Here is a 26,464-nt window from a genome sequence, read left to right as displayed (position 1 = left end):
TTTTAGGGGGATCATCTTACACATTCAGGGTTATCTTTCTTTCAGGTAATATGTTATACTTTAGCCAGCCATATTTAATATCATTGCTTATTTTCAGCGGAATCCTCCTTCTGTTTAAAAAAATATAAGCTGTATAATCTTTTTAGTATGCTGAAAGAGAGGCTATCTTCAAGTTTGTTTTGTCTTTCTTTTTAGCAAATAAGAGTGGCAAGAACAAGATTTTGGCACCTTATTTATGTTCAGTCCTTAAAATGACATTACTGGAAGAAATCGTGAAGAATTGAAACGACTACTGATGAAGGTTAAAACGGAAAGTGCCAAAGCAGGATTACAGCTGAACAACAAGAAGACAAAAGTAATGACTTCAGGGGAATTACACAACTTTAAGGTTAATGATGAAGAAACTGAAATTGTTCAAGATTTTCTGTTCCTTGGCTCCATCAACCAAAAGGGAGACTGCAACCGAAGGGCAGCCACGAAGGAGCTAGAAAATATTAAGCGCGAGGATGTATTGCTGGTGCCCAACATCAAGTTAATTCGTAGTATTCTCCATTACTATGTATGGGTGTGAAAGTTGGACAATGGAGAAAGCTGACAGGATGAAAGTTGATTCCTTTGAAATGTGGTATTGGAGGAGAATTTTATGGATACCGTAGGCTGCCAAAAAGACAAATCAGTGGGTTCTAGATCAAATCAATCCTGATCTTTCCCTAGAAGCAAACACGACTATAATGAGGCTGTCGTACTTTGGTTACATTATGAGAAGACAAGACTCACTGGGAAAGACAACAATGCTAGGAAAGGTTTCATACTATTTATTTATTATTTACAGCTTTTACCAGAACATAGTATACAACTACAATCTTAAAAAGGATTTTAAAAGGGTAGGTATCAAATCAAAAGTATCTCCATAGCTTAACATAAATACATTAAAATGCTAAAAATGCTAAAATAGTTGCAATAAACATATTATACTAAAATTTACCTAAAAGTTAATTGTGACCAATATTGACATTACCATTAGTGGTCTCTCTCAAACTGACCTTAATAGCCACTGAGCAAAACTTAGCAACTTGGGAAAGACTAAAGGTGTCCCTTTCCCACAGGAGAAATTTCATTTCCTCTTCTTCTGAATCAAACTCCCTTAGGTTCACCAGTGGATGAATCAACTTTTGTCTAATGTCCTTATAATAATTACATCTAAGAATAACATGGCCAGAGTCTTCAATTTCTCTGGCCCCACAAGGACATTCCCACTGAGCTCTTGGAAGTTTTCTAAATTTTCCCTCCAAAGCTGCTGAGGGAAGTACAGAGCCTCTAGCGAGGGTTAGAGCTCGCCTTTGCTTGTTTACTTCTATAGTATGAATATACTGAGCAGAAGCCAGCTGGTATCTTACCTCGGAGGGAGCAAGGTAAGTTGGGGAGCACCCTAAGATCCGTTTGTCTTTCAGTGTCGTATAATCTTTGCTTCACTATCAACTTTGCTTGTTCTTTATTGAGTGTTAATAATAATTGGGGAGACAGACCCAATAGTTCCAATCTTTTAACCGATTCCATCCACCATTTAGATTTAAACTGGTCCAAACAAAGCAAGGGACGTAAGCCTTCTGAAGCTTCATGGGTCTTCAGCCATAGTAAAGTTGAGGCTAGGGTAATTCTTGCCTCTACTTTCAGCATGCCTAATTCCAAGCGGATCCACAAATTTGAAACACAACATGGGGCTAGGAAAGGTTGAAGGCAGCAGGAAAAGAGGAAGACCCAACATGAGATGGATTGATTCTATAAATGAAGTCACAGCCCTCAGTCTACAAGACCTGAGTAAGGTTGTTAATGACAGGATCTTTTGGAGGACATTAATTCATAGGGTCACCATAAGTCAGACGCACTGAACACACACACACACAAGATGATGTTTATTCCATCTAATTGGATATAATTGGAACAGGGTTATTAACACGTTCAGCAGCCCCACTACTTTTATCAATAATTTCAGGGCATGCATGTTGCATTGTATAAGGTGACATGAGACTTTAAAATACAAATTCAAAACAAGTTACTTTGCATAGGGAAAAAAAGTTTAACGTTTCAGGCTGTTACCTGGAACAGATGAGTAAGGCTGACTGTGAGTATTCCTAACAGGTGGAATCTGGTGAGATGGTTTAAAGGTTGGTCCAGCCACACTGGGGGGAAAAAGAAAAACACACATGCTGTTATAGTTACATTTGAAAGTCATTAAAAGTGGGGCTGCATTCAGACTTCATGGCAGATATGTAGTTGTCAGATCTCTGTTTCCAACCAACTAGGATTTTAACCATGGTTTCATCCCAGTTTAGAAACCGGGGGCGGGGAGAAAAACTAACTTGCCCAGGCCCCAATATTCAGATATCATGGCAAATAAGAGCTTGAAGGTTTCTGAATCCAGGAAGACTTCAAATGCACTCTGACCAGAGGAAATGAAGTGTATGAACATGGCAACAAGCTGTGTTTATGCCTCTCATGGTCAAACAGAGGTTTGTAATGATGTCTGAATGCTGTTTATAAAAGTTAATTTGATGGTCAAATTTAGGGCCAAAAGCATTAATTGATATATCAGGAAAGTTAAATTTGTCTGTCAAGATTTAAATGTAGAATTTTATCTGCAGCTGCAGCCTGAGAGAAAGCATTCTCATTGGAGGTTGGATTGATTTTAAAACCATAATTTTAATCACCAAGCAAACAGGCCAAATTAAATCTATTTAAACCATACATTGCCATTTAATATTAAGATATTTCCTGAAAGTGTGCACTGATTAGTGGTTATAACCACAATAATATACTGTTTTAAAACTGAGTACAGTCTATATACAGTTTGAAGGAGTACATTATAACTATCTTAAATATTTATTTTAACACTGTTACTATTTCAAATGTGAAATACAATTAAAGGCTTAATTTTAGATACCTTAAGGCCTGTGACTCCCAATGTGGTCTTTTAAAACAAACACAATTTTTAAAAATTGTGAGCTGTTTCCAAGGCAGCCACAATCCATTCACTTTATTTGTAACTCCAGCCGTTTAAACAGAAGAACAAGCTCCACAGTATTTAATCTACATGGCAACAGTGTCCTTATGGTATATTTTCAGTGACTTTCAGACTGTGTTCCTAGGAGCCTTGGGATTCCCCAGAAGCTTCTCCAGAGTTCCTCAATGAGATGATCAGTAATGATGGACAACTTAAAAAAAACACACAACATCTTCTTTTGTAATCCACAGCCTCAGAGGAGAGCATGTTCTCAGTTCATAAGAGCCAGGCTTAACAGATGTCATTGGTACCTCACAATCTGAGAAGATGCCCCTTTGTCTTCTACGACATACAACTGTTTCTTTAGCAAGAACATCAGGATTTCTTGAAAAATGAATGAATGTGGAAAGGGCTCCTATGGACAGGAATGGGGAAGCTGTTGGCCATGTGCTGTCATTGCTTTCTGGTTCTATTAAAAGATCCTCTCTGAGAAATACTGTATATGCACGTTTAGTAGTTACCTTTCTTTTAATCTGCTTGATAGTGTGATTAAACCCCCGTCATATGTCTGTCTCTATTGCAGGAACATAGTTGCTGAACAAAAAAACATACTGCATACAGAATGTCCTGTCCTTCAAAATAGAGGTTTAATGTATGGAAATGGACAGTTGAAGTTTTTAATGGCACACAGGTAAATAGCATCACATGGTAAATAATAGTAAGCCTCCACTAAAGAGACAATATATTTTTCTCCAGGACTGTTGGCAAACCTAAGAATGACCTAGCCACAATATTACACAGGCATGCAGTTTGCTCATTTCCCCCTACTGCTCATTAGCAGTTTTCCCCAAGAGTCATAAAATTTTTCAAACATTCTGCAGAGAACATGGTGTGGAAGTCACCTCCCTAAAGTGTACATCAGGGTGGACTGACCATTTAACGTACAGAGTTTCCAGTAGGCCACCCGCCGGGAGGGCTGCTGGCAACCAGGAGCAAACTGAATCAAGCCTGGGTACCTCCACTTAGCACTGCAGGGGCCAGAGCCTGGTTTGCTCTGGGGCCATTTTAACTTTCCAGTCTATGCCTGGTACACATTTTTCTCACACAGGAAGGGGATACGGGGAAAACTTAAAAATGGGTCATTCTCCCTTATGTACAACCTGAGGTAATATATCTCACAAAAGGACAAAATTGTGCCCTGCCTTTACATCTGAATAATGGTCACAGCAGTTTGCTCTGAAATATTCCTTTAGCATTTTCCTTTATTGTAGTTGCTGTGTCACAACTTAGAAGTCACTGATCTCTACAGACAAATTCCATGGGGTGATACCCCCTTTGTCAGACACATACATTGGCTGAAGTGAGCTCTGGACAATGAAAAAATTCACCAAAATAAATGCCTCTAAAGGCCCACCAACAGCTTTGTTGTTTATGACCTGCTGAGAGTATATTGTAGAACTATTGATGAATATATGTAGCCTAACTATGTGCCCCGTGGCGCAGAGTGTTAAGCTGCAGTACTGCAGTCAAAAGCTCTGCTCACAACCTGAGTTCGATCCCGATGGAAGTCGGTTTCAGGTAGCCGGCTCAAGGTTGACTCAGCCTTCCATCCTTCTGAGGTCGGTGAAATGAGTACCCACCTTGCTGGGGGTAAAGGGAAGATGACTGGGGAAGGCACTGGCAAACCACCCCGCAAACAAAGTCTGCCTTGGAAACGTCGGGATGGGACGTCACCCCATGGGTCAGGAATGACCCGGTGCTTGCACAGGGGACCTTTACCTTTTTAACTATGTGCACTATAATTATTATCTCTTCTTGCTGTAAGCAAGAAAAAAATAGTATATTACTATAGTACTGAAGAGTGAGTGATGTGTTCTCCTTTACCACTGACAGCTTGGATGGGAGAGGGGTGTTTCCTGCCTTTGGGAACCTTAGCAGCATTGCAAAATGGGGCTGTCTTGCACTGCAAGGTATGTTTCCTTTCTCTGATGCTTTGAGTACCTTGCCCTCTATACTTGAAAGAAGGGGGAAGCAAGTAGTCAAACAACGAGTTTTGCTAGCTCCTCACCATTTATTTTTAAAGGGGCCTGTAGCCTAACGGGTTGCCAATCTCCTGGACTGGTCATGGCAACCCTGGCAGATGTGTGCAGCAGCCTCTCCAGACCAAGTGGCAAGCCTGTGCCGCATGGAAAGGACTTCTCTTCATCCCTCGAAACCAGCAGTCAAAGAGCAGCAGCCAAAGCAGTCCCTCCAGCAAACCAGAGGGCAACCATGTTCCTGTGTATCCTGCTCTAGTGAAAGCCATATTGTAGGGAATATGTCCAGGCATGTAGCCTGCACCAGCACCCCCCCCCCTCTTGCAACATCGGACTAGTTCAGCAAAGCCATTCAGCAGACATTAAGATAACAATGACTCGCTCTTCAGCAACGATCTCCAGACATTAGCAGTGATCGCACCTTTTGTTTCAAGCCATTAAGCCAATCAGTGAGACTCCTGACTTCTCCTGGGATTGCAAAAGCCATTGGAATTATAATAGATTTCCAAATTCTCACTACCCCACAGCTTAATCCTTTGTCACCTTTTTGCCACCTGGGAACCTAGGAGGAGTTCTCCCCGCCCCCAGAAAAACAGTATAACTGCAATGCTCCCAGCCCACTCTCTCTCTCCCTTGGGCCTTCCCCTCCATACTGCCTGGCACTCTGCCAGAGTGGGTGTTCATGCTTGGACACCTAACCCCCCCCCCCCCCGTCCCCTTTTTATCCCCCAAAGCTGCATGGAATTCAGGACGGACAATTACTCTGAAGAGAGGTGTAGTATATTTTTTCCTCTGCCTGGCAAAACTCTCTTTATTCCTCTCTTTGATTCCTAGACTCTGTATGTTATGTGATGTGCATGTGCAGTTTTGTATGTGCGTGTGAACATATAATCTGAGTAAATTCCTTTTAACCTAATTCCCTTGATTCTGCCTCTTTACTGGTCATGGTATGGACTCTGGTAGATAAAGGTTGCATCTCAGCTCAAGTTATGCCCATTGCCGGTTATTGATTCGCTAATTTCCCCATATAACAATTCATAACCGGGCATTTTGGCTAACAGGCCAAAAAGCAAACAACTTGGTATGTGTGTAAAGTGCCTTCAAGTCGCAGCCAACTTATGGCGACCCCTTTTGGGGTTTTCATGGCAAGAGACTAACAGAGGTGGTTTGCCAGTGCCTTCCTCTGCACAGCAACCCTGGTATTCCTTGGTGGTCTCCCATCCAAATACTAACCAGGGCTGACCCTGCTTAGTATCTGAGATCTGACAAGATCAGGCTAGCCTGGGCCATCCAGGTCAGGGCTAAACCACTTGGTATGTATATAAAAAAACAAGGTTTGGGAATTACCTGCCTATTGGGTCAGAACTATGTGAAGCACCTGAATAGCTTCTTCTACAGGCACTTGCTGCAGGAACAGAAGATGTTTCTTTTGGAGGTTCCGCTAAAACATTGACAAAAAAAATGTTATTATGAGGTAGTAGAAGGAAATTCAGTTTTTAACAAAAGGAACACACACTAATTTCCTGTTCATTTCACTGTATTTGGTTGCATGAGCAGTTTGCTTGCAACAATGGACAATGCAGTATTCAAAGTTTCATAAGCAGGACATGCTGGTGATGCGGAAATCCTAACCCATAGAAATTATGTCCTTCCCATGAGCACTCTCCTCCCACATTATTCTGCTCATTCAAGGTGACTATTTCATATGATAAACGATTTGTGCAAAATAAGTTGGAGGATAACAATGCTTTAATCTGCTCCACGACATAATTCCTCCTCCTTTTACCCACTTTGGGGGCAACTATCTGAAAATCAAGGATTCCGGCTTGCTTCATATCTTTGAGACAACAACTACTTTATTCAAATGTCAGGTGGAGTGCAAGAACTGATGCAGTTACACAACAAAGTGCAAGATTACCTCTACACACGCTGGAGTGTACCTCAGTGTAACATGCAACTGTTGAGTATAGGTTCAACAACATACAGTCCCCATCACTACCACAATTTTGACAGGTAAGGGTTAGACATTATTAATATATATGGTGAACTCATATATGCAGGCATAATGGGCTCTGGTGCAGATCAATATTACTTTGCTGCTCCACTATGCATTGATTCTACTAGATTTGCCTGGTGTCTAAACAGCGCTACATTTGGAGAATGGTAAACTGCCTCTCCAAACTGGTTATGTTAGGGCAACTGTTAGAATGGGGGCCCAGTTTAGCCCCCAAAGTCTTCTTACCAGCTGGGCCTCCAGCACAATATCTAGTTCTAAGAGCCTGCACACCACTGCTGTGTATTTGAGGTACTTTCTCTCAATCTGAGACATATGCAAAGGCTCTCTAACTCATTCCTCCCTAGTGCCAACAAGAGCTTTGGCAGAATTCTTCCTTTATGTACGTTACCATGACACAAGAAAATGGGAGTGATCAGTTGTGGTTCCCATTCAGTGAGAAGAGAGAGGCTAAAAAGCTGCTTGCTTGTACCTCAGTGGGTGCATGCAACAATGGAAGACATACAGGATCTGCCTGTGTCCCAGTGGGAATAAGCAATACTGCAAAACATGCATTCATCAGTTCAAAATATAGTCCCTCTTAAAAAGTAGTTACTGACCACAGGTCTTATAAAAATTCACATTATTATAACCCAATCCACAGAATATATTTAGTTAGGTTAACAAGAATCACCTCAAAAATTACCTTGGGGATGAACTACAACTCGAGGCTGAACAAATGATGGCTTCACTACTTCAAACCACCAGAACAGCTCTGCCATGAACACCAAATAATTACTCTGTAAGGAGAGGCAGAAGTTTAGTTAGTAATATAATAAAATCCGAATGAATGTTACCTAGATAAAATTGAGGGGAAAAAATCATATGTAGTTTTTACTGCATTTGTTTTATATTAACAGATGGACCATGATCAAGCAATGTTACAAATCTGATGATAGGACATTTGAAACCATGGTACTAAAACTATTGTGAACAAAATAAAAAGTTCAAAATAACCCAAGAATGACACCTCCTGTATTTTGTATTGGTCTGCAAGAACAGCAGTAATGCAGCTGTCTAAATTTAATTGTTGGAGCAGCCAGGCTACACCCCCCCACACGCACACAGACACACAAAGCACCTGACAAACTGAGGACCTCAGTGGAGGAAGCGGCAGTAGATGGTACGCAGGAGACGGCAACAGCACCAGTGTTAAGGTAGCACATAACACTGGCTTTTTTAGTGGCTTGCCTAAGCTGAGCAGAATGACACTTGGAGAGGAAGAAACACTGCCAAGTGAACCATTCAGAGACAGGTTTCTGTGCACAGATCCTATCGCAGAGGTAAAGGTACACTGCTGTTGTGTTCATGCTCCAACCAAGGAAACCTTATTCATAGTTGCTTTTATTTGCTACTTTAAAACGGTAAATATGGCTAAGTTTTATAGATAGTTATAAGTTTTATGGACATTCTGGATTCTTTTTTTTTTAAGTTTTATTGAAATATGCAGAACACTACAGAATATGTCAAAGTACATAAAGCATACAAAAACACAATATAAAAAAAGAAGAAAGTGAAGAAAACAAGAAAAAGTGAGACACAAAACATTACAGAAACCGACCTCCAACTCTCCTCACACAGAACAGACCACCATATACCTTATTTCTCTTGCGAATAATTTTGATTTAATCTATTTTTACTTTAATTATTATTTAACTATTTTCATCTTAGTCTACCATTTAATAAATTTAGCTTCTAAAACCTAAGGTCATTTTTTAATCCCTAAAGTATTGATTTATATATACTGATCATACCTTCCAGTCTATATCAAAGTCAGAAACCCAACTATCTTCAATATATTTACTTAACTTGCCTATCTTGGCCAACTCCATAACTTTCTGGTGCCATTCATGCAGGGTAGGCACTTCTTTTACTCTCCATTTTTTCACCCATACAATTCTTGCTGCTGTTGTCAAATATCTAAGTATAACTCCCAACTGTTTTTCTAATGTCCTATCTAAGATACCCAGTAAATATATTTCTGGTTTGAGTGGAATTTTTATTCCCATAACTTTAGAAATTTCCTTGTGAATATCTTCCTAAATTTTTTTCGCTTTGCTACAACTCCACCATTGGTGGAAAAATGTTCCCACCTCACTTTGACATTTCCAACATTTTTCTATTCCTCTTTCATTCCTCTTCATCTTTGATATTTTAAAAGGAGTCAGGTACCATCTATAATGCATCTTATAGTAATTTTCTATTATAATAACAACTAGATGAAAGTTTGAGGCCCTTTTCCCATGTATATTGCCAATCCTCTAACTGAATATTATGTCCCAAATTTCTTGCCCATGACACCATAAATTCTTTGACAATCTCATTTTCTGTATCTAATTTCAAACTCTCCTCATACATTTTTCTGATTAAATGGTTATAATCTTTTAGCAGTTGATCCATTAATATGGATGATTTTAATTCAAATCCATATTCTTTTTTATCTTTAATATATCTGTCTCTTAATTGGGCAAAAAGCCACCATTCGCTTAGTTTATCCTCTTTTTCCAACATGTCCAACGTTTTTAGTTTATGTACTACTTTTTTTCAATGGTTTCTAACAATACGTCCTTATATGTAAACCAGTGTTTTTGCATACCTGTCCTACTCTTAAATAGAGCCTCATGTGGTGAAAGCCATAAGAGGATCTTATCCATTAATTTCCTTCTATATCTATTCCACACCTTACTTATTGCAAATCCCAGTATATAATGCCAAGAGTTTTAAATTTCTTAATGTAATCCATTCTTTAAACCAAGTTAATAACACTGCCTCAAAATACAGTTTTAAACTGGGTACTTTCAACCCTCCTCTTTCTTTACTATCACAAAGGGTTTTTATCTTTAGTCTTGCTTTCCGCCCTTGCCAAATAAAATTAGTGAGTTCTCTCTGCCAAATATTTAAAGGGCTGTCTGAGTTTATGATGGGTATATTTTGAAAAAGAAATAGCATTCTTGGCAATATATTCATCTTGATGACTGATATTCTGCCTAGTAATGATAAGTTCCAATTTTTCCATTTCTTCATATCTTCTCTTATTTTTTTCCAAACAGTTTCATAATTATTGCGGAAAAGTGTCAGATTTGTGTTATTGTAATTCCCAGATACTTTATTTTATTTAGTATTTGAAAACCTAATCTCTGTTACAGTTGTTTTTGATCCTTTAGGGAGATATTCTTCACCACGAATTTAGATTTATCTATATCGACTCTTAAACCAGATATTTCACCAAATTCCTCGTTTTTTGTGTAAAATATCTATACCTCCTTCTGGATCTTCTAATATTATCATTAGATCATCTGCGTATGCTTTAATTTTATATTCCTCATTTTTTATCTTTAGACCTCTTATATTCTTCTCTAATATCCTCTACTAGTACTTCTAATACCATAATAAATAATAGAGGTGACAAGGGGCACCCTTGTCTTGTTCCTCTATTAACATTGTAACTAGGTGTTGTTACATCGTTTACAATTAAACTAGCCATCTGGTCCTTACAAATTCGTTTTATCCAGTTAATAAAATTTTCTCCAGTATCCAATTCCTTTAATATGTCTAGCATAATGTCCCAATCCAACGTATCGAATGCTTTTTCAATAGCCAAAAAAAGTAACACCATTTGTTTATCAGGGTGACTTTGATAATATTCTATCGCGTTTATTAGAACTCTCATGTTGTCTTTTATTTGCCTACCTGCGAGGAAACCTGCTTGGTCTTCATGAATAACATTTTTTTTATATTCTTTTAAACCTTAGAGCTATTATTGAAGTAAATAACTTATAATCTTGATTCAAAAGCGAGATAGGTCTAAATTCATTTACTTTCGGGATTTCTTTTTCTGTTTTTGGAATTAATACAATATTTGCTTCTTTCCAAGAGTTTGGTATGCCTTTGATTCCATTCATAATCCGGCATAAAGGTAGGGATAGCTCCTCAAAGAAAAATTTATAATATTTGGCTGTAAGGCCATCCGGGATTGTAAGGACATTCTGGATTCTGAGATGCATTCAGGATTGTAGCCAGACTGCAAAATAGCTTTGATATGATCAGTGTGGCTTCACTAAATAATAGATAATCGACATTAAACTGGCCACAAGATGGCAATATAAGGATAGACTAAATCATTGTTTTGCAGGTAGTCTCATGGAATTGTGAGGACAGGTATCCTTGAGCCTGCACTATTCCAAAAAAATATTATTCACTATTATGGAGTTTTATTTCAAGCCAGTTCCAATATTTTTAAAGGGATTTTGTCTTTAAAAACAGGAAAAGAAAAATGACGAAGCAGTAGCGATAAGCTGTCTACCGCTGTTGGGTTGAGACAAGGCTCACACCATATAACCAGTGATGTGGGGTGAAAAGTAGAAAAATTTCCACCCCACATATGTAAATATAGTCTGTTCATCTATAGTTGTCAAGGCTGTTGTGCTGCAAATCAATCATGTCAGGTGGGCTAAATCTGGGATATGAAGCATGGACAAAACCAAGTTCTTGTACACGTGTATTTGCCTTCTTCTGCATTGTTTTAATTTTGCTAACATTATTCAAATATGAGTTGGAGAATTTTCTGATTCAAAATTTCCCAGAAAACTCACATCACTACATATTACATTACAGCTCAGCAAGAGGCACATTCACACAAGTTTGCAGGCAAATTCTCTTATGTATGTGCATACATTCACTTTTGCATATGCAAGTTCCTCTGCCTCACTCATCTAACAGCAATAGCTTGGTTGGCAGAGTTGCAGAGCAATTTCAATTAAAAAGCAATTTTGGGGAATAAAAGGAAGGGGTAGGGAAAAGGAATACTTTTCTTTGGATCCCAGGTTGCACAGGTCTTCCCCAAAATACCCCCTGGTCCCAAGCCTACCTAGATTACCACGCACAGCAATCAGCATAATTCAGTGAGAAACAGGGCGAGATCAAAACTCACAGATACAGAAGAACTGCAAGGAACCAAAAGGGGAGGGTATCTGGTTTGGGCCGTTTGCTTGATATTCTCCAGTTTAGCCAAGAATACATGAATATTTTCAAAAAATATATAAACCCTTCATTGCGTTCTGTACAACTGTGAGGGAATGTCCTTTTCATAGTTACTGTGTAGGACTGTTTTGCTAGTTAACACAGTAATATTACCTTTAAAGCTAGAATAGATTCCCCCCCCCCCCGATTTGTAAAATCTAGAATCTAAACATGATTACTCATTGCTTTCACCATAGCATAAAATTAAAAATGTTGACATTTTAAAACATGGACACACACACACACACACACACCACCCTCAAGCTACACCCCACTCAGCTGAACAAGTACATCATGGCAGGCTGCTTAGGAACCTCAACACTGTAAAAGGCATCATCTGCCCACAGCTGAGAAGAAGTTTCTTGTTGCCACGGTTATAAAATGCAAGCTACAAACAGCACTGGAAAGAAAAATACTGCCTTTCATATTCCGCACAACAATAATTAAAATGAATGGAAATTCACTGAAATGCTTTCCATTCAAGAGTGAAAGAGAGATCAGTTCAGCATTTTTTGCTAAAAATACTTTATGCTGAACTAAGAATCCAGAACTAGCATCAGAACTTACACTGACGTTACAAGAACACATGAAGCCCTAAAAGCATTCCTTCCCTATATGAGCTCTCTCAGACACCAGCATGTCTTGAGGTACCACCATTACATTTTCACAGCTCTTCCAAATACCTCTTGTGAAGTCATTCGTTTTCAAAAAGCAACAGGGGAAATATGACTCAGTATGTGCAATTTATTTCTCTCCAACAAAAATAATGTGATTCTACTACAGTTGCATTAAAAGGTTTTTAATTTTTTAAAAAGATGAAAATGCTTCATTGACCCAATGCTTAATAGGGAAGCAACTGTGACTGTTGGTATTTTCAACAGATAAATCACCTTTATAAAATTACACTAGTGGGTCATCTTGCCTCAAGTAAGTGAAGCATGCATTATTGTATCTGACACATCTCAATTCTGGCTGACCAGCTTTCAAGGAAAATGGGTTTAGACTGGAGATTTTACAGCATTAATATTGTATACGACGCTGATGTCCAGCCTATAGAGGAATTCAGGTTATGCAAGGCCCAGGGAGTTTTCCTTTGGCCAGCAGCAAATTTATCAGAGAACTCCTAGAACAGCTTAAGTAGGACGTGGCAAAAAAAAAAAAAAAAAGTTGGAAAATAATCCAATTTCTTTTTTTCTTTAATGATTCCCCTTGAAAGCAATTAACTCACAGTGGCTAAACATGACCTACTTCACCAGTGCGTAACAGAAAACTGCAAAGAGATTAGAAAATATATTTCATAACAAAACCTAATTAAATATCTTTGATCCATTCTTACAATACAATCCTATGCAGAGTTTCTTCAGTCTAAGGCCACTGAAATGGGCTTAGAGTGGAGTAACTTTCCTTTGGATTGCACTGTTAAGCAGGTCTGTACAACTGGTAACATATAAAAACTAAAGTAAGCTAACAACCAGATGTTGTGCTCTACTGAACTTTGACAACCCTAACTTTGGAAGTCCCAAGCAAGATGGAAAAATAGTGGTTTACCTGTAACTTGGAGGGCTGTGTTTGGCTTGCTGGGTCACAAGCAAACCTGCTCTGAAACATGTGTTCAAAAGATTCCTAATGCTATTTAACATCCACAATGCCAAAGACACCTCTCCTCCCCCTCAAAAAAAGATAAATAAAATCTACAATAAAATCATCCAGATTCTTGGCAGTTGTTCATCCGTGCCCTCGTCCTGTATTCTCACCTTGTAGACAGACACCAGTTGCTGTTGGGTGTGGCAGGATCTCACTGTAGCATTCTAACTCATCAGGCAACTGGGCGATGTTAGACTTCTCTCATGATCCCACCTGCCAAATATTTACCCCCCACACACACACATCTAGACAAAGGCCTGAAGTTAATTTGATTTTTTAATATTCTTTCACGTAAACTTTTAGCTCCCCTTTTGTATCTTTTATCCATATCTGTAGCTTATTTGGAGGAATATCAGGTGACTCAGTGGGTGGTCAGGTAATCTAAAGAATCCTCACATAACCCAGTTAACCCACTAAGTCAGTGTGATCAGGAGGTAGGGCCCAAAAGGGATATTAAAAGGAAAAATCCATGTATGGAAAGTTGCTCAGAGCTAGGGAGAAGCTCTAACTACAGCTGCTGAACAAGCCTCTGGTCACGCTAGGAAGGAGAAGCCAGTATTGAAATTGGTCTTCAGTCTGAGATCCTTTGCTGCATAGCTGAAGGTGAGACTTCCAAGTAAGGTGATTGCTAGGGCCAACTTCATACTGTTCTCCTTGCTTTTAAAAATGGTATTGTATGTGATCATTGTATTTTAATGTGTGAGACTCCTATCAAACTATTGTTGTTCTGCTCTCCCAGGCTGGGGTAGGGGAAGAAAAATTCTGTCCACAGATTGTTTTAAGGGCTCCAGATGGAGGATAAATGTGGGTTGCAATTTATGTACAAATTCTTATTTGTTTTTCTTCCATGTCTTGAATCCTTGACACAGAGCTGGACAATTCCAGGTACTAGGTTGCCACTGCCACCTGAAGATTACTAGTGGCGACTAAATCTCTAGTGGTCTTCAGCCTGTAAAATCTGTAACAGAGTTTAAAAGAAAGAAGGGAGAAAGGGGGCAGACCTTAAAAGGAATGCCCTGCAAAACTCCCAGCACAGAGGTAATTTGTTGCTAGGGTATAAGATCTTCTGCAAAGAGAGCTCAATGGCTGCTGGCTCTCCTTTGCCTTTGTTGGGAACTTCTGCTCTCTCCTGGTGGTGGTGGTGGGTTTGAAAGCAGGGAGGTGCTTGGTGGGGTGGGCAAAGTTAAGAGACTTTCCCCCCAAGAGTGGGATGGGTAAAAAAGAAACCTAGCCTGGAGAAAAAGCCTCAAGTATTACATTCTTTGAACTTTCAAATAATAGAGTAGATTGTGAGTAGTTTTATATTCAAGCTTGGTGTAACAATTACATACACAAACCATGATTTCTGGAATCAATCAAGTGGGGGCTCCTGATTGAAAGGAGACTGTGCCTCCTCCTCTTTACTGTGAGGAAACAAGGTATAAGACTTTCAATATGGCTCTGATCTCTGGATTTAAGTGCCCACAGACAGGGCCATGTTGAGAATTAGATATATTGATTACCATATGCTATAATGATGTGCAGCCCATTAAGTGAAATAGCCAAAGGCAGAAACAATGTGCTGTGCAGTCTGCACATACTGCAGATGTGATGTAAACCAGCTCCCTGTTAATAAGAAGTAGTACAGCAGTAAAGAAAACAAAGCAGGAACAGTTACAGTGGGTCAAAACAGTCAGGATGAGCAGGATGAGCAGAGCTACATCAACCCAGTGCTATCTACAAAAGCAGATCACTTCCTAATATACTTGCTGAAATGCACGCTTCTCAAAAATTTGATGAAAAACCAAAACAATCAGAACTATTTTTTACTGTTCAAATTTTCTTTTAGACCCATAAGCAAAAAAAGAGGAAAAAGAAAAGAGCTTTAGCATGCCTTAACAAGAGGCCAGCATGCGATTATAATAATCCTTTTGTTACTGATGTTTTAATTTTGCAGGAATACAACCTTTTCCTAAGGACCACTTTAATAATCAAAAACAAGAAACTCAATGGGTTGCTCCCAACACATCTCAGGACACTTGCAAACACCGTCTGACCATTTCCCCCCCCCCTTGTTGGAGCAGTTGAATGTCAGACACGTTCATCAGCTCAGCATTTCCTCTGCCAAGGTTTGGGAAGAAAACTTGGCAACCCTTCTATAACATTTAAATCTAAATAAGCAAGTGTGTCACAAAAGACTTGTGAAAACATGACTGTGATGTGATTTTTTTCTTAATAAAGAGCCCAAGAACAATCTATGACTGCTCTGAAAACCTTATTCAAATGTAAAGGTAGCAATATCAAAGAACATTCATTGAACTCTACTCATATCTAATTCTCAACATGCCATCTGTGGACAGACAAGACAGATGTTTCTACAAACCTGAGAAAAGCCACAGGTTTGCAGAAAAATCTGAAATACATGGGGGGGTCGATGGTTAAAACCCTCTAAAATGATAGAAGCAATGCCTGTAGCTTGAAGACATACATGCCCTCAGTGACTATTGCTAGGCAACCACAACAAAATTGCCAGCCTTCAAGAATTGGTTTCTAGCAGTAAAAGGCATGGTTAGGAGTCAGGGCTCATTCCAGGTTTCCTTTGGCCTTTGAGGGAGGACTCATCAGGGCCAGGCCTTGCAGCAACCACTGAGCAACTTAATGCTATGCAGCTCACATAACTCATCCAGGACTGGCTGCTTGCTACTGTTCAACTACGGAAAGACAATACACTATGAAAAATTCACAATTTGTGGCCAATTAGTGTGCATAAATTATTGTTTACAGTGACAATAACGTAATATATACAATAGTTTTTTTAACATGCATAAATTGTTATTTATACAGGTTGAGTATTCCTTATCCAGAATTCTGATATCCAAAATCCAAAACTTTTTGAGTGCCCACAAAGGGTAGTAAAATGGCATGTGTGCAGGCCAGTCATGCCAATGGCAGGTTCCCCACGATGCCCCACATGAACAAAATTATTGGGCCAGTCCCACGTTCTCAACCTAACCTACCTCATTGGGTTGTTGTGAGGATAAAATAGAGGAGAAAAGAATTATGAAAATGCTTTGGGTCCAATTTTGGAGAAAGGCAGGGAATAAATGAAGTAAATAAATTATAAATATAGCTGAAGATGGAGGGGAGATTACAGGCAGGTAGGTGTGTGAGTGGGAAAGAGAGTAGGAAGCAGGGAAAGGTGAGGATATGGATGTTGCCAGGAGGAAGGAAAAAGGTAATAGTAGGGGGAGCAGATACAAGTGTAAGTGAGGTGCTCCCCTACAAGTCCTTGCAGGTTCCATACCATGCAGCTAGGTTCAGCCTGGCAGCCAACAGTGCACAACTCAGCCACATGTTCCCCAGGTAGAGGCTGCTGGGGGAGGTAAGAAGGGAAAGCTGAAGATGGGATGGTGGTGCTGGTAAAGACAAGTGGGTGGGTGGGTGGGTGAGTGGGAAGAGAGCAGAAAAAGGGGAGAAGCTATGGTGGCTTTTCGGGACTGGAAAGAGGGAACAGTGGCGGAAGAGAAAATGAGATGCCCTTGTAAGAAAGAAGCTATTGTAGTGTAATGCCCAGATATAAGGGCTGGTATAAAATACTATGTATTCATACGCACACACATGGAAGCTTTGGGAAGTTGGCATCCGGGAGCCATGAACCAACAAATCATGCTCTCTGTGCTTGGTACGGCCTTTCACCAGTAGAGCTCTGAATTACCTTCATCCTTAGGAATGTGTTTTCTACTTCCAAGATCACCAGACCTAGAACTTGCTTAGAGACAGCCTTCGGCCAATATCTATGGCTATGCTAATTAAGAGTGAAGTAGACACTTAATGTGCATTGGTGCTTTTGTGTATCAGTCTGCTTGTCAGAAGTCATGGGCCTGCCCCATGCGAATGCATAAATGATACTGACTTTCCTTTGTTTCTCGGGTGAGTAACTCTGCATCTTATTTGTGGGTTATTTCACCCCAGGGTCTCTGTTTAGCTAAATAAAGAACTGTTGCTTATTTTAACCTCCTCCTAGTTGTCTTCTATAAGACAACATGGCACTTCAGTAGCAGCTGGGCTGGCTCAAGGGGCAATCTGGCCTTGAGAGGTTCACGCCCTGGGGCACCACAGCTGGGACGGTTTTGGGAACAGCTCAAACTAATGAGGGTCTTTTGATGCCAAAGACGGCCCATTAAATGAAAAAGGGAGGTTTTTCCACGGAGTGGGTGGCTTTTCTTTTGGATTTTTCGTCTTTTGCTACGTGAACTGGCAGTAAGAGTGAATGGGATCAGCTCTGTTTTGTAAGTAGTTAGCACAGCCATTTAGTCGCTTCAAGTTTTTTGTTTTTTTTCCCTTTTATTGCCTGTGATGGTATGAGTGTTTGCTGTCCTTTTACTCTCTGATATCAATAAACTTTGTTGAGTTATTTAAGCAAAGGTGTGAGGCGCGTTTGTACGTGGCTCTTCCCCTTCCCAGAAATGAACCTCAAGGCTGGAGTAGTAAAGCCTGAGTGACAGGAAACTACCGGTCTGAAATAAAATAAGTCCAAGCCACTCTCTCTCTCTCTTGTTTGTGGAGTTGAGGGGAGGCTGGAACCATACAGCCCCCCACAAGGAGATGTACTAAAACGCATGACAAGCCAGCCCATTGGAAGCAATGGGAGAGGATGCCCAGCCCATTGAAGATAAGGAGTGTCAGTTGACTTGCATTGGCTCCATTGAAATACATTACAGCACAAAAAGAGTTGCGAAGAAAATGTGGAATGGATTTCCCAGTAAGGTCTCTAAACTGTTCTAGAGTGGGGATGACAGCCCCCAAAAGGGATTGAAAGCCCCTGGGATTCACAGAAGTGTTCTGGAGTGGGGATGACAGTCCCCCAAGGGGACTGAAAGCCCCTGGAACTCTCAGAAGTGTTCTGGGGTGGGGATGACAGCTCCTGTGTCATAGGAGGAGTGGAGGAGGAGTGGGACCCTGGGCCCATTCCTCCAAAGACCTCACTGGAACAGCAGGAACAGGCATCAGAGCCACCAAGATCATGACAGGGGATGAGGGCTGCTCCTTCTGGCAGCAAACAGAACAGCAGCAAGGTCAGGACTCCTTGCCTGCAAGTTCTCCCAAGCTGGCTGAAAAGCAGAGAATCAGGGCCTGGCTTCAATTAAGGGAAAGAAGGCAAAATGCCAGGTGGGCCTTGAGAGAGAGAAAGAAGACAATTAAGCCTAATCAGGGAGGATTGGAAGAAGCTGGAGCTGTTAGGCTGATAAAAGACCAGGCAGTTTACCAGAGTTTTTGTGGGTTCAACACATGTTGAAGGCCACTGACTGAGAGCAGTAAACAGAAGTTGCAAGCAACTGAAGCTATCTCAGTCAACTCCGGTGTGCAAGCTGCAGTCTGATCTGGTAAACAAGGAGGTTGTGCTGGTAAGTGCCCTTACTCCTTTGTCTGCTAATGACCTTAATGTAGCCCGGTCCCCAGGAAGAGAAAAGCCTGTGTCAGGCTCGGGTCAATGCAGCACTCCCATTGCTGTTGTTGAAACAAGAGGCCAAGCCTCTGGCCTGGTTCCTGCCTGCAAACTGCACTCCTGCCTGAGTACGACACCCTGGGATTCTCACAAGTGTTCTGGGGTGGGGATGACAGCCCAAGGGGATTAAGAAGCCCCTGGGACTCAAAGAAGTGTTCTAGGGTGGGGACGACAGCCCCTGGGACTCAGGGCATCGGCCCCTCCAGGCACCTTGTCCTCCTCCTCCTGCCAACCTTCTGCCTGATGGCTCATCCTCCCCACCCTCGACATGCAAAGCGCAGATGCCAATCTTGAGGGGATGCTTAGGAGGGGCGGCACAGGCTCCTGGCCAGCTCCACTGGCCTGTCTCCCCTGTGAGCTGCCCATCCCTGCGGTCTCTCCTAAGCATCCACAGGTGAAGGTGGTCCCCTCTTATTTCAGTCCCAGAACACTTCTGTGAGTCCCAGGGGCTCTTAATCCCCTTGGGGGGCTGTCATCCCCACCCCAGAACACTTCTGTGAGTCCCAGGGGCTCTTAATCCCCTTGGGGGGCTGTCATCCCCACCCCAGAACACATCTGAGAGACCCAGGGGCTCTCATCCCCACCCTAGAACACCTCTGCAAGTCCCAGGGGCTTTCAATCCCCTTGGGGGCTGTCATCCCCACCCCAGAACGGTTTAGAGACCTTACTGGGAAATCCATTTCACATTTTCTTTGTAACGTGCTGTAATGTATTTCAATGGAGCCAATGCAAGTCAACTGATACTCCTGGCTCCCATTATCTTCAATGGGCTGGGCATCCTCTCGCATTGCTTCCAATGGGCTGGCTTGTCATGCGTTTTAGTACAACCCCCCCCCCACAAGTCCTTGTGGGTCTTCCACTTCTCTATATCCTAACAGCCATGCCAGAAGCTGGCTAAAATGATCAACACAGCCTGCTGTTTTAGATTCACTTATATCTCTGTTCAATTTTGTTATTGCATGCGCGTGCGCACGCGCGCGCACACACACAATTTAAGGAACTAGCAAGAATTACAACCAATACTTCTAAAGAATTTTTTCTGCAGGTTGCAATGATCATTGTTATTTTGAATTACTAAAAGACTGATGAAATTCTGACGATAGAAAATAGTGGCAAAGTGTCAGCTGGCCCAGAGAGACTGGGAGTTCTCTAAATCAACAGATGTAGCTAAAGGTTAAGTACTGTTATGAATGAAAAGACAAAAGATTTACAAATAGCTTTTAAAGAAACATTTGTTATGAGAAGTAATGATAAAAAGCAGAATTTACTCTAAAGTAAACATTCACTAACCCTACCACATTCTAAATCTTCACTCAGAACTCAATATTAAGGAAAGGTCAAACATACTTCAAAACCTTCATAAAGAAACCAAAAACAAATACAGACCATTATCTTTCCCAGTGTGTGTGTGTGTGGCACTGCGTGGGATTGCACTGGAAGACCTCCCTTTGCACACCTCCTCAACTTGCAGGGGGGCTCCATTGAAATACATTACAGCACAAAAAAGTTGCAAAGAAAATGCGGAATGGATTTTCCATTAAAGTCTCTGGGCCCAAATAGACTACTCTGGGACTGGAATGACAGGTTGCAGAGTGGAATGACAACCTCTGGGTAGCAGAACTGTTCTGGGACTGGAATGACATGTCAGGAGTGGAATGACAGCCCCTGGGAGTAGCAGAAGTGTTCAGGAATGAAATGACAGCCCCCAATTGGAATGACAGCCCCTGGGAGTAGCAGAAGTGTTCTGGGACTGGAATGACAATCCCAAAATGCTTTTGCTACTCCCAGGGGCTGTCATTCCACTCTGCGACATATCATTCCAGTCCCAGAGCACAAATTCTGTTCCCAGGCAGACACCCGCCCAGTCCAGGTCAAATTTAATGCCAAGGACCAGAGATATGAACTTCATAGAAGACACAGGCAAAGTCAATTAATGATATTATTTTTTACTTAAAATACAAACACGCTTAAAACAATACTAAAATACTGGCACTACATTTTATGGTATTTATTTATTTATTTGGTACATATGGCCCGGCCCGACCAAGCGACATTTATGTCATATCTGGCCCTTGTAACAATTGAGTTCGACACCCCTGTTTTAGATGGAAAAACTGCCCAAAATAATCTTACATAAACCTATGGAAGAGGATATGACTGGATTAATGGGATTCATTCACTTACCAAATAATTAAACATTTCATGAATATACAGTCTCATGCTACATAATTAAAAACTAATCATTTCATGATGAATAATGTTTGGACTATCATGTATCAAATAGAAAAACTATTTAAATTATCTTTAGATAGATTTTTTCCTCCAAAAACATTTTATTAAAAAAATCTGATTTAAATTTTTAAAAATCTGATTTTTTAAAAAATCATTGATTTTTATCCACCCTACACGTATCTACACCATTCTTTGGATTATAGTGAACAGGAGCAGAAAAACCATAGAATTTGGCCTACAACTGCACAAGAAATATTGCAACAAAAGTTGCAATAGAAGTGTTAAGGTGACCCAGTTATTTAGAAAGCTGGTTACATCTTATATCAAGCGGATATGCTGACCACTGTGAAAATTATGGTCCCTTGAAGACAAAAGGACTGGTCTTCCACCCCACCACACAACTAAATGTTTTAGTTTGGAAAAAGTCACTTCTCTCATTTCCCTCAAACAGCACATTACTGGACTGGCAAAAGGAAAACTAAAGCTACAGAAAGATGTCTTATACTATCAGATCACAGTACAGAGTAAGACACATCTACTGCATTCCTGTCTACTATGGATATGCCAGAAACTAAACGTATATCCATGTGCTCTAACAACCAGTGATGGCCCTTCTTAATGCTCCATTGACTGAAAAAAGGACTATGATGGTGTCTTCAAAACACAATCTTCAGATTAGAGCCTCAAGAACTAGGGTTGCCAGCTCTGGGTTGGGAAATACCTGGAGATTTTGCTGATGGAGCCTGAAGAGGCCAGGATTTGGGGAGGGACTTCAAAGGGATATAATGCCACAGAGTCCACCTTCCAACGCAGCCATTTTCTCCAGGTAAACTGATCTCTATCGTCTGGAGATCAGTTGTAATCCCCGGAGACCTCCAGCCACCACCTGGAGGTTGGCAACCCTATCTCTCTGTCTGTCTGTCTGTCTCTCTCTCTCTCACACACACACGCACAATCACCCCTTTCTCACCAGTACTAAACTGCCTGTCTCTGGTTTTTTGGTGTTAACAATGGTTTACTGCATCAGCACTAACCACAGTTAATATTAAGCAACATTCACCTCTTAAGCAAGATTTACAACTCTATTTCAAACACTGTTCAGTGTGGTTGCTGCAGGCCACCACATACCCTTAACCAAAGATTCCCTGAGCTTCCACCCCTCACACCAATCATCATAAGAAAACAGATCACATGACTTGTATGTAGCCTGTTTTCACAAGCCTCTAAATTTTGTCTCTCCTCATTTGTTCCCCTCTCAGAGGCTCTGGCCCCAATTAGCATTAATCATGTTTTGCACAGGTACATGGTAATGGAAAGAGAGCGGAGCTTATGCTGGAAAGTGGAGGAGGAGGGACTATACATTCCTGAAGCTGGCTTCCTATCTGCAAACCAAGATTTCCAGGACGCCAAACTTATATTTGCATTATACCTCAGCGAACTAGAGCAAGAAATCTTACTTTGAAATAATTCCTTTGAACTCTTCTACGTACTAGTTATCCTTAAAGTCAAACTCCATGCTAACTTCTATTTCCCCCATCAATTCCATACACCCCTCAAACCTTTACAAGAAAGGAAGACTAGAAAACAAAGTAATACATAAATTAATAAAAGAGGGACATCCTTTGAGGTCAAGAAGAATGCTTTAAAAAGGCAACAGATTCCAGCACACAGGCAAGCTCCTGTCCAAAACCTTTAAAAACTGATCAACTGCCATCCGCCTCAGCTTTTAAGTCAAACTCTCTAAGACTGACACACTGGCTATTTAAAGCCAATTCAGTATTTTCATGAAAGGGTCAATATTAAGAAAAAAATCCGCATACAAATAGCATGGCACAGGTAGGTAGTAGGCGAGGGCACAGTTTAATATTCTAAAGACCAAAAGATGTTCTATAAAAGGGAAATCAGAAATTCACATGGCATTTTAAAAAAGGAGAAAATACAAAACTCATGAGAACACTAAAAAGGATAACAGGCAGAAGAATTATCTAGTGCCAGATCCATCTCCAAGCCAGGCTCAAAGCTTTCTTACAAAGAGTCGTTTGTTCCTGGATCATGGCCATGTTTTTTTCTCCAACTTGGAGCAGGAGTAGGGATTCAGCTATATTGGCTGCTTCCCTAGACAGCTTCAAGCTTTTCCACTGTTAAGTAACAGCTCTCACACCGTTCATAGCAACCAGCTTACTTACTCCCTTCTCACTATCAAGAGAGTCAAATTCAAACACTGAGGTGGGTTCAAATGGTACTGTTTGGATTGGTTAAGAATATACTGGAAAGTAATTTTGCAGCAAACATATATGAATATGCAAACATACTCTATGAACCATTAATTAGACTAGGGAAATAATTATAAGTTAATCATGTTAGAACTCTGAGAATTTAACATTAATTTTACGTTTTAAAATTTAATGTAATTATTTTGTTTTATATACACAATACAAACACGCACTCTACTACCATTTTACATATCATGGTGATTGGAGTGGACCATAACATTCATATACTAGCAGATGCGTTTCAAGCACAGAAGAGAGGAACAGCTTTTTGGGCCAAGCTGCAAAATGAAGTTTTGGAACAACCTGACCATTCTTAAAATGGCAAGGAAAGAAAATAATATAAAATGAAAGATTTCCTATAGCTACTGACCATGGCATCTCTCCTCATGTACACAACCACAGATTGAAGTTCTACAACTCTATAGTGGTGTTAACATTAACATTGTTGGAATGCTCACATAAGGTTCTTGGAAATTAGTGGTGATCCTACCATATCAGAGATTGTTTATCTTTAACAACCTAAGGAAGATGCTCTATTCACCTGTGCAAGTATTCATTCTGAAATGATTTTAGCCAAAATGAGGATTTTGGTTTGTATTCCAGAGCACAAAAAGCCCTGATTTCTATGTATTAACTGCAGTTTCTATATGGCAAATTAAAAATATATACAGATTTTTTACCATAAAAAGCATAACATTAAAGTATAAATTTAGGAAGAAGTATTTTAAATTAGGACACCAATATGAACATCAGAAGGAAGAGGAGTATAAAAAAACAACTAGTGCTTGTAGGGAGAGTGTTAGGAAAGCTAAAGCTCAGTATGAGCTTAGGCTAGCGAGAGATGCTAAACACAACAAAAAAGGGTTCTTTTCCTATGTACAGAGTAAGAATAAGAACAAGGACATAATAAGCCCACGGCGGGGACCAGAAAGTGAAATTGTAGCAGGAGATGCAGAGAGGGCAGAACTGCTCAATTCCTACTTTTCCTCAGTCTTTTCTTGCGAGGGAAACAACATAAACAGAATACATGATGAGGGAAGGGAGTTGCAGCCTAGGATTGGCATTGGGGTAGTGCACCAACACCTAGTTTCTTTAAATGAAACAAAGTCCTCAGGGCCAGACGAATTGCATCCAAGTTACTTAAAGAACTTGCAGATGTAATTTCAGAGCCTCTGTTCATTATTTTTGAGAATTCTTGGAGAACAGATGAGGTGCCAGACGACTGGAGGTGGGCAAATGTTGTCCCCATCTTCAAGAAGGGGAAAAAGGAGGACCCAGGTAACTACTGACCCATCAGCTTGACCGGGAAAAGTTTTTGAACAAATTATCAAGCAGTCAGTTGTTCAGCATTTAGAAAAGATGGATCTGATTACTGAGAGCCAGCACAGGTTTCTCAAGAACAAGTCATGTCAGACTAATCTTATCTCCTTTTTTGAGAAAGTTACTACCTTGCTGGATCATGGGAATGCAGTAAACATAGTTTCTTTATTTCAGTAAGGCTTTTGATAAGGTTCCGCATAATATTCTTGTTGACAAATTCGGAAAATGTGGTTTAGATCCTGTTACTGTTAGGTGGATCTGTAATTGGTTGACAGATCGCACCCAAAGAGTGCTTGCTAATGGTTCCTCTTCCACTTGGAGGAGAGTAACTAGTGGAGTGCCTCAGGAATCTGTGCTGGGCCCTGTGTTGTTCAACAGCTTTATAAATGATTTGGATGAAGGAATAGAGGGGATACTTATTAAATTTGCAGATGATACTAAATTGGGAGGGGTAGCAAATACGGTAGAAGACAGAGCCAGGATACAGGATGATCTTGACAGGCTGGAGAATTGGGCTACAACCAATAAAATGCATTTCAACAGAGATGATAAATGTAAAGTTCTGCATCTAGGTAGGAAAAACCAAATGCATAATTATAAGATGGGGGAGACTTGTCTCAGCAGTAGTGTGTGTGAAAAGGATCTTGGGGTCTTAGTAGACCAAACACTGAACATGAGTCAGCAGTGTGATGCGGTAGCTAAAAAGGCAAATGGGATCCTGGGCTGTATCAACAGAAGTATAGTGTCCAGATCACACGAAGTGATGGTATCGCTTTACTCTGATCTGGTTAGACCTCACCTAGAGTATTGTGTTCAGTTTTGGACACCACAATTTAAGAAGGATGTAGACAAGCTGGAATGTGTCCAGAGGGCAACAAAGATGGTGAGGGGTCTGGAGACCAAGTCCTATGAGAAAAGGTTGAAGGAGATGGGTATGTTTAGCCTGAAGAGGAGAAGGCTGAGAGAGGGGATATGATAACCTTCTTCAAGTACCTTAAGGGCTGTCATATAGAGGAGGGTGCTGAGTTGTTTTCTGTTGCCCCAGAAGGTCAGACCAGAATCAACAGGTTGAAATTAAATCAAAAGAATTTCCACCTAGACATTAGGAAGAATTTTCTAACCGTTAGAGTGGTTCCTCAGTGGAACAGGCTTCCTCGGGAGGTGGTGAGCGCTCCTTCTCTGGAGGTTTTTAAGAAGAGGTTGGATAGACATCTGTCAGCAATGCTGATTCTATAACCTTAGGCAGATGATGAGAGGAAGGGCATCTTGGCCATCTTCTGGACATGGAGTGGGGTCATTGGGGGTGTAGGGGGGAGGTAGTTGTGAGTTTCCTGCATTATGCAGGGGGTTGGACTAGATGACCCTTGTAGTCCCTTCCAACTCTATGATTCTAAGTGATAC

General features: G+C 40.7%; 1 protein-coding gene across 3 annotated transcripts in view; it reads right to left on the bottom strand.

Annotated features, from left to right (window-relative positions):
* Positions 1-26,464, bottom strand: part of CAMSAP2 (calmodulin regulated spectrin associated protein family member 2) — a 130,621-nt gene that overhangs the window by 15,707 nt on the left and 88,450 nt on the right. For all 3 annotated transcript variants that reach the window (XM_056844158.1, XM_056844155.1, XM_056844156.1), the window contains 3 exons: positions 7,737-7,830; positions 6,385-6,478; positions 2,098-2,180 (listed from right to left, as the gene is read on the bottom strand). In XM_056844158.1, the coding sequence (XP_056700136.1) occupies positions 2,098-2,180; positions 6,385-6,478; positions 7,737-7,830 (271 nt within the window). The remainder of the gene's footprint in view (positions 1-2,097; positions 2,181-6,384; positions 6,479-7,736; positions 7,831-26,464) is intronic.

The sequence above is a fragment of the Euleptes europaea genome, chromosome 2 (assembly GCF_029931775.1).
Source record: "Euleptes europaea isolate rEulEur1 chromosome 2, rEulEur1.hap1, whole genome shotgun sequence".
Taxonomy (NCBI): Eukaryota; Metazoa; Chordata; class Lepidosauria; order Squamata; family Sphaerodactylidae; genus Euleptes; species Euleptes europaea.
Note: the sequence above shows the minus strand (reverse complement) of the source record. Positions and strands in the feature narration are given on the sequence as shown.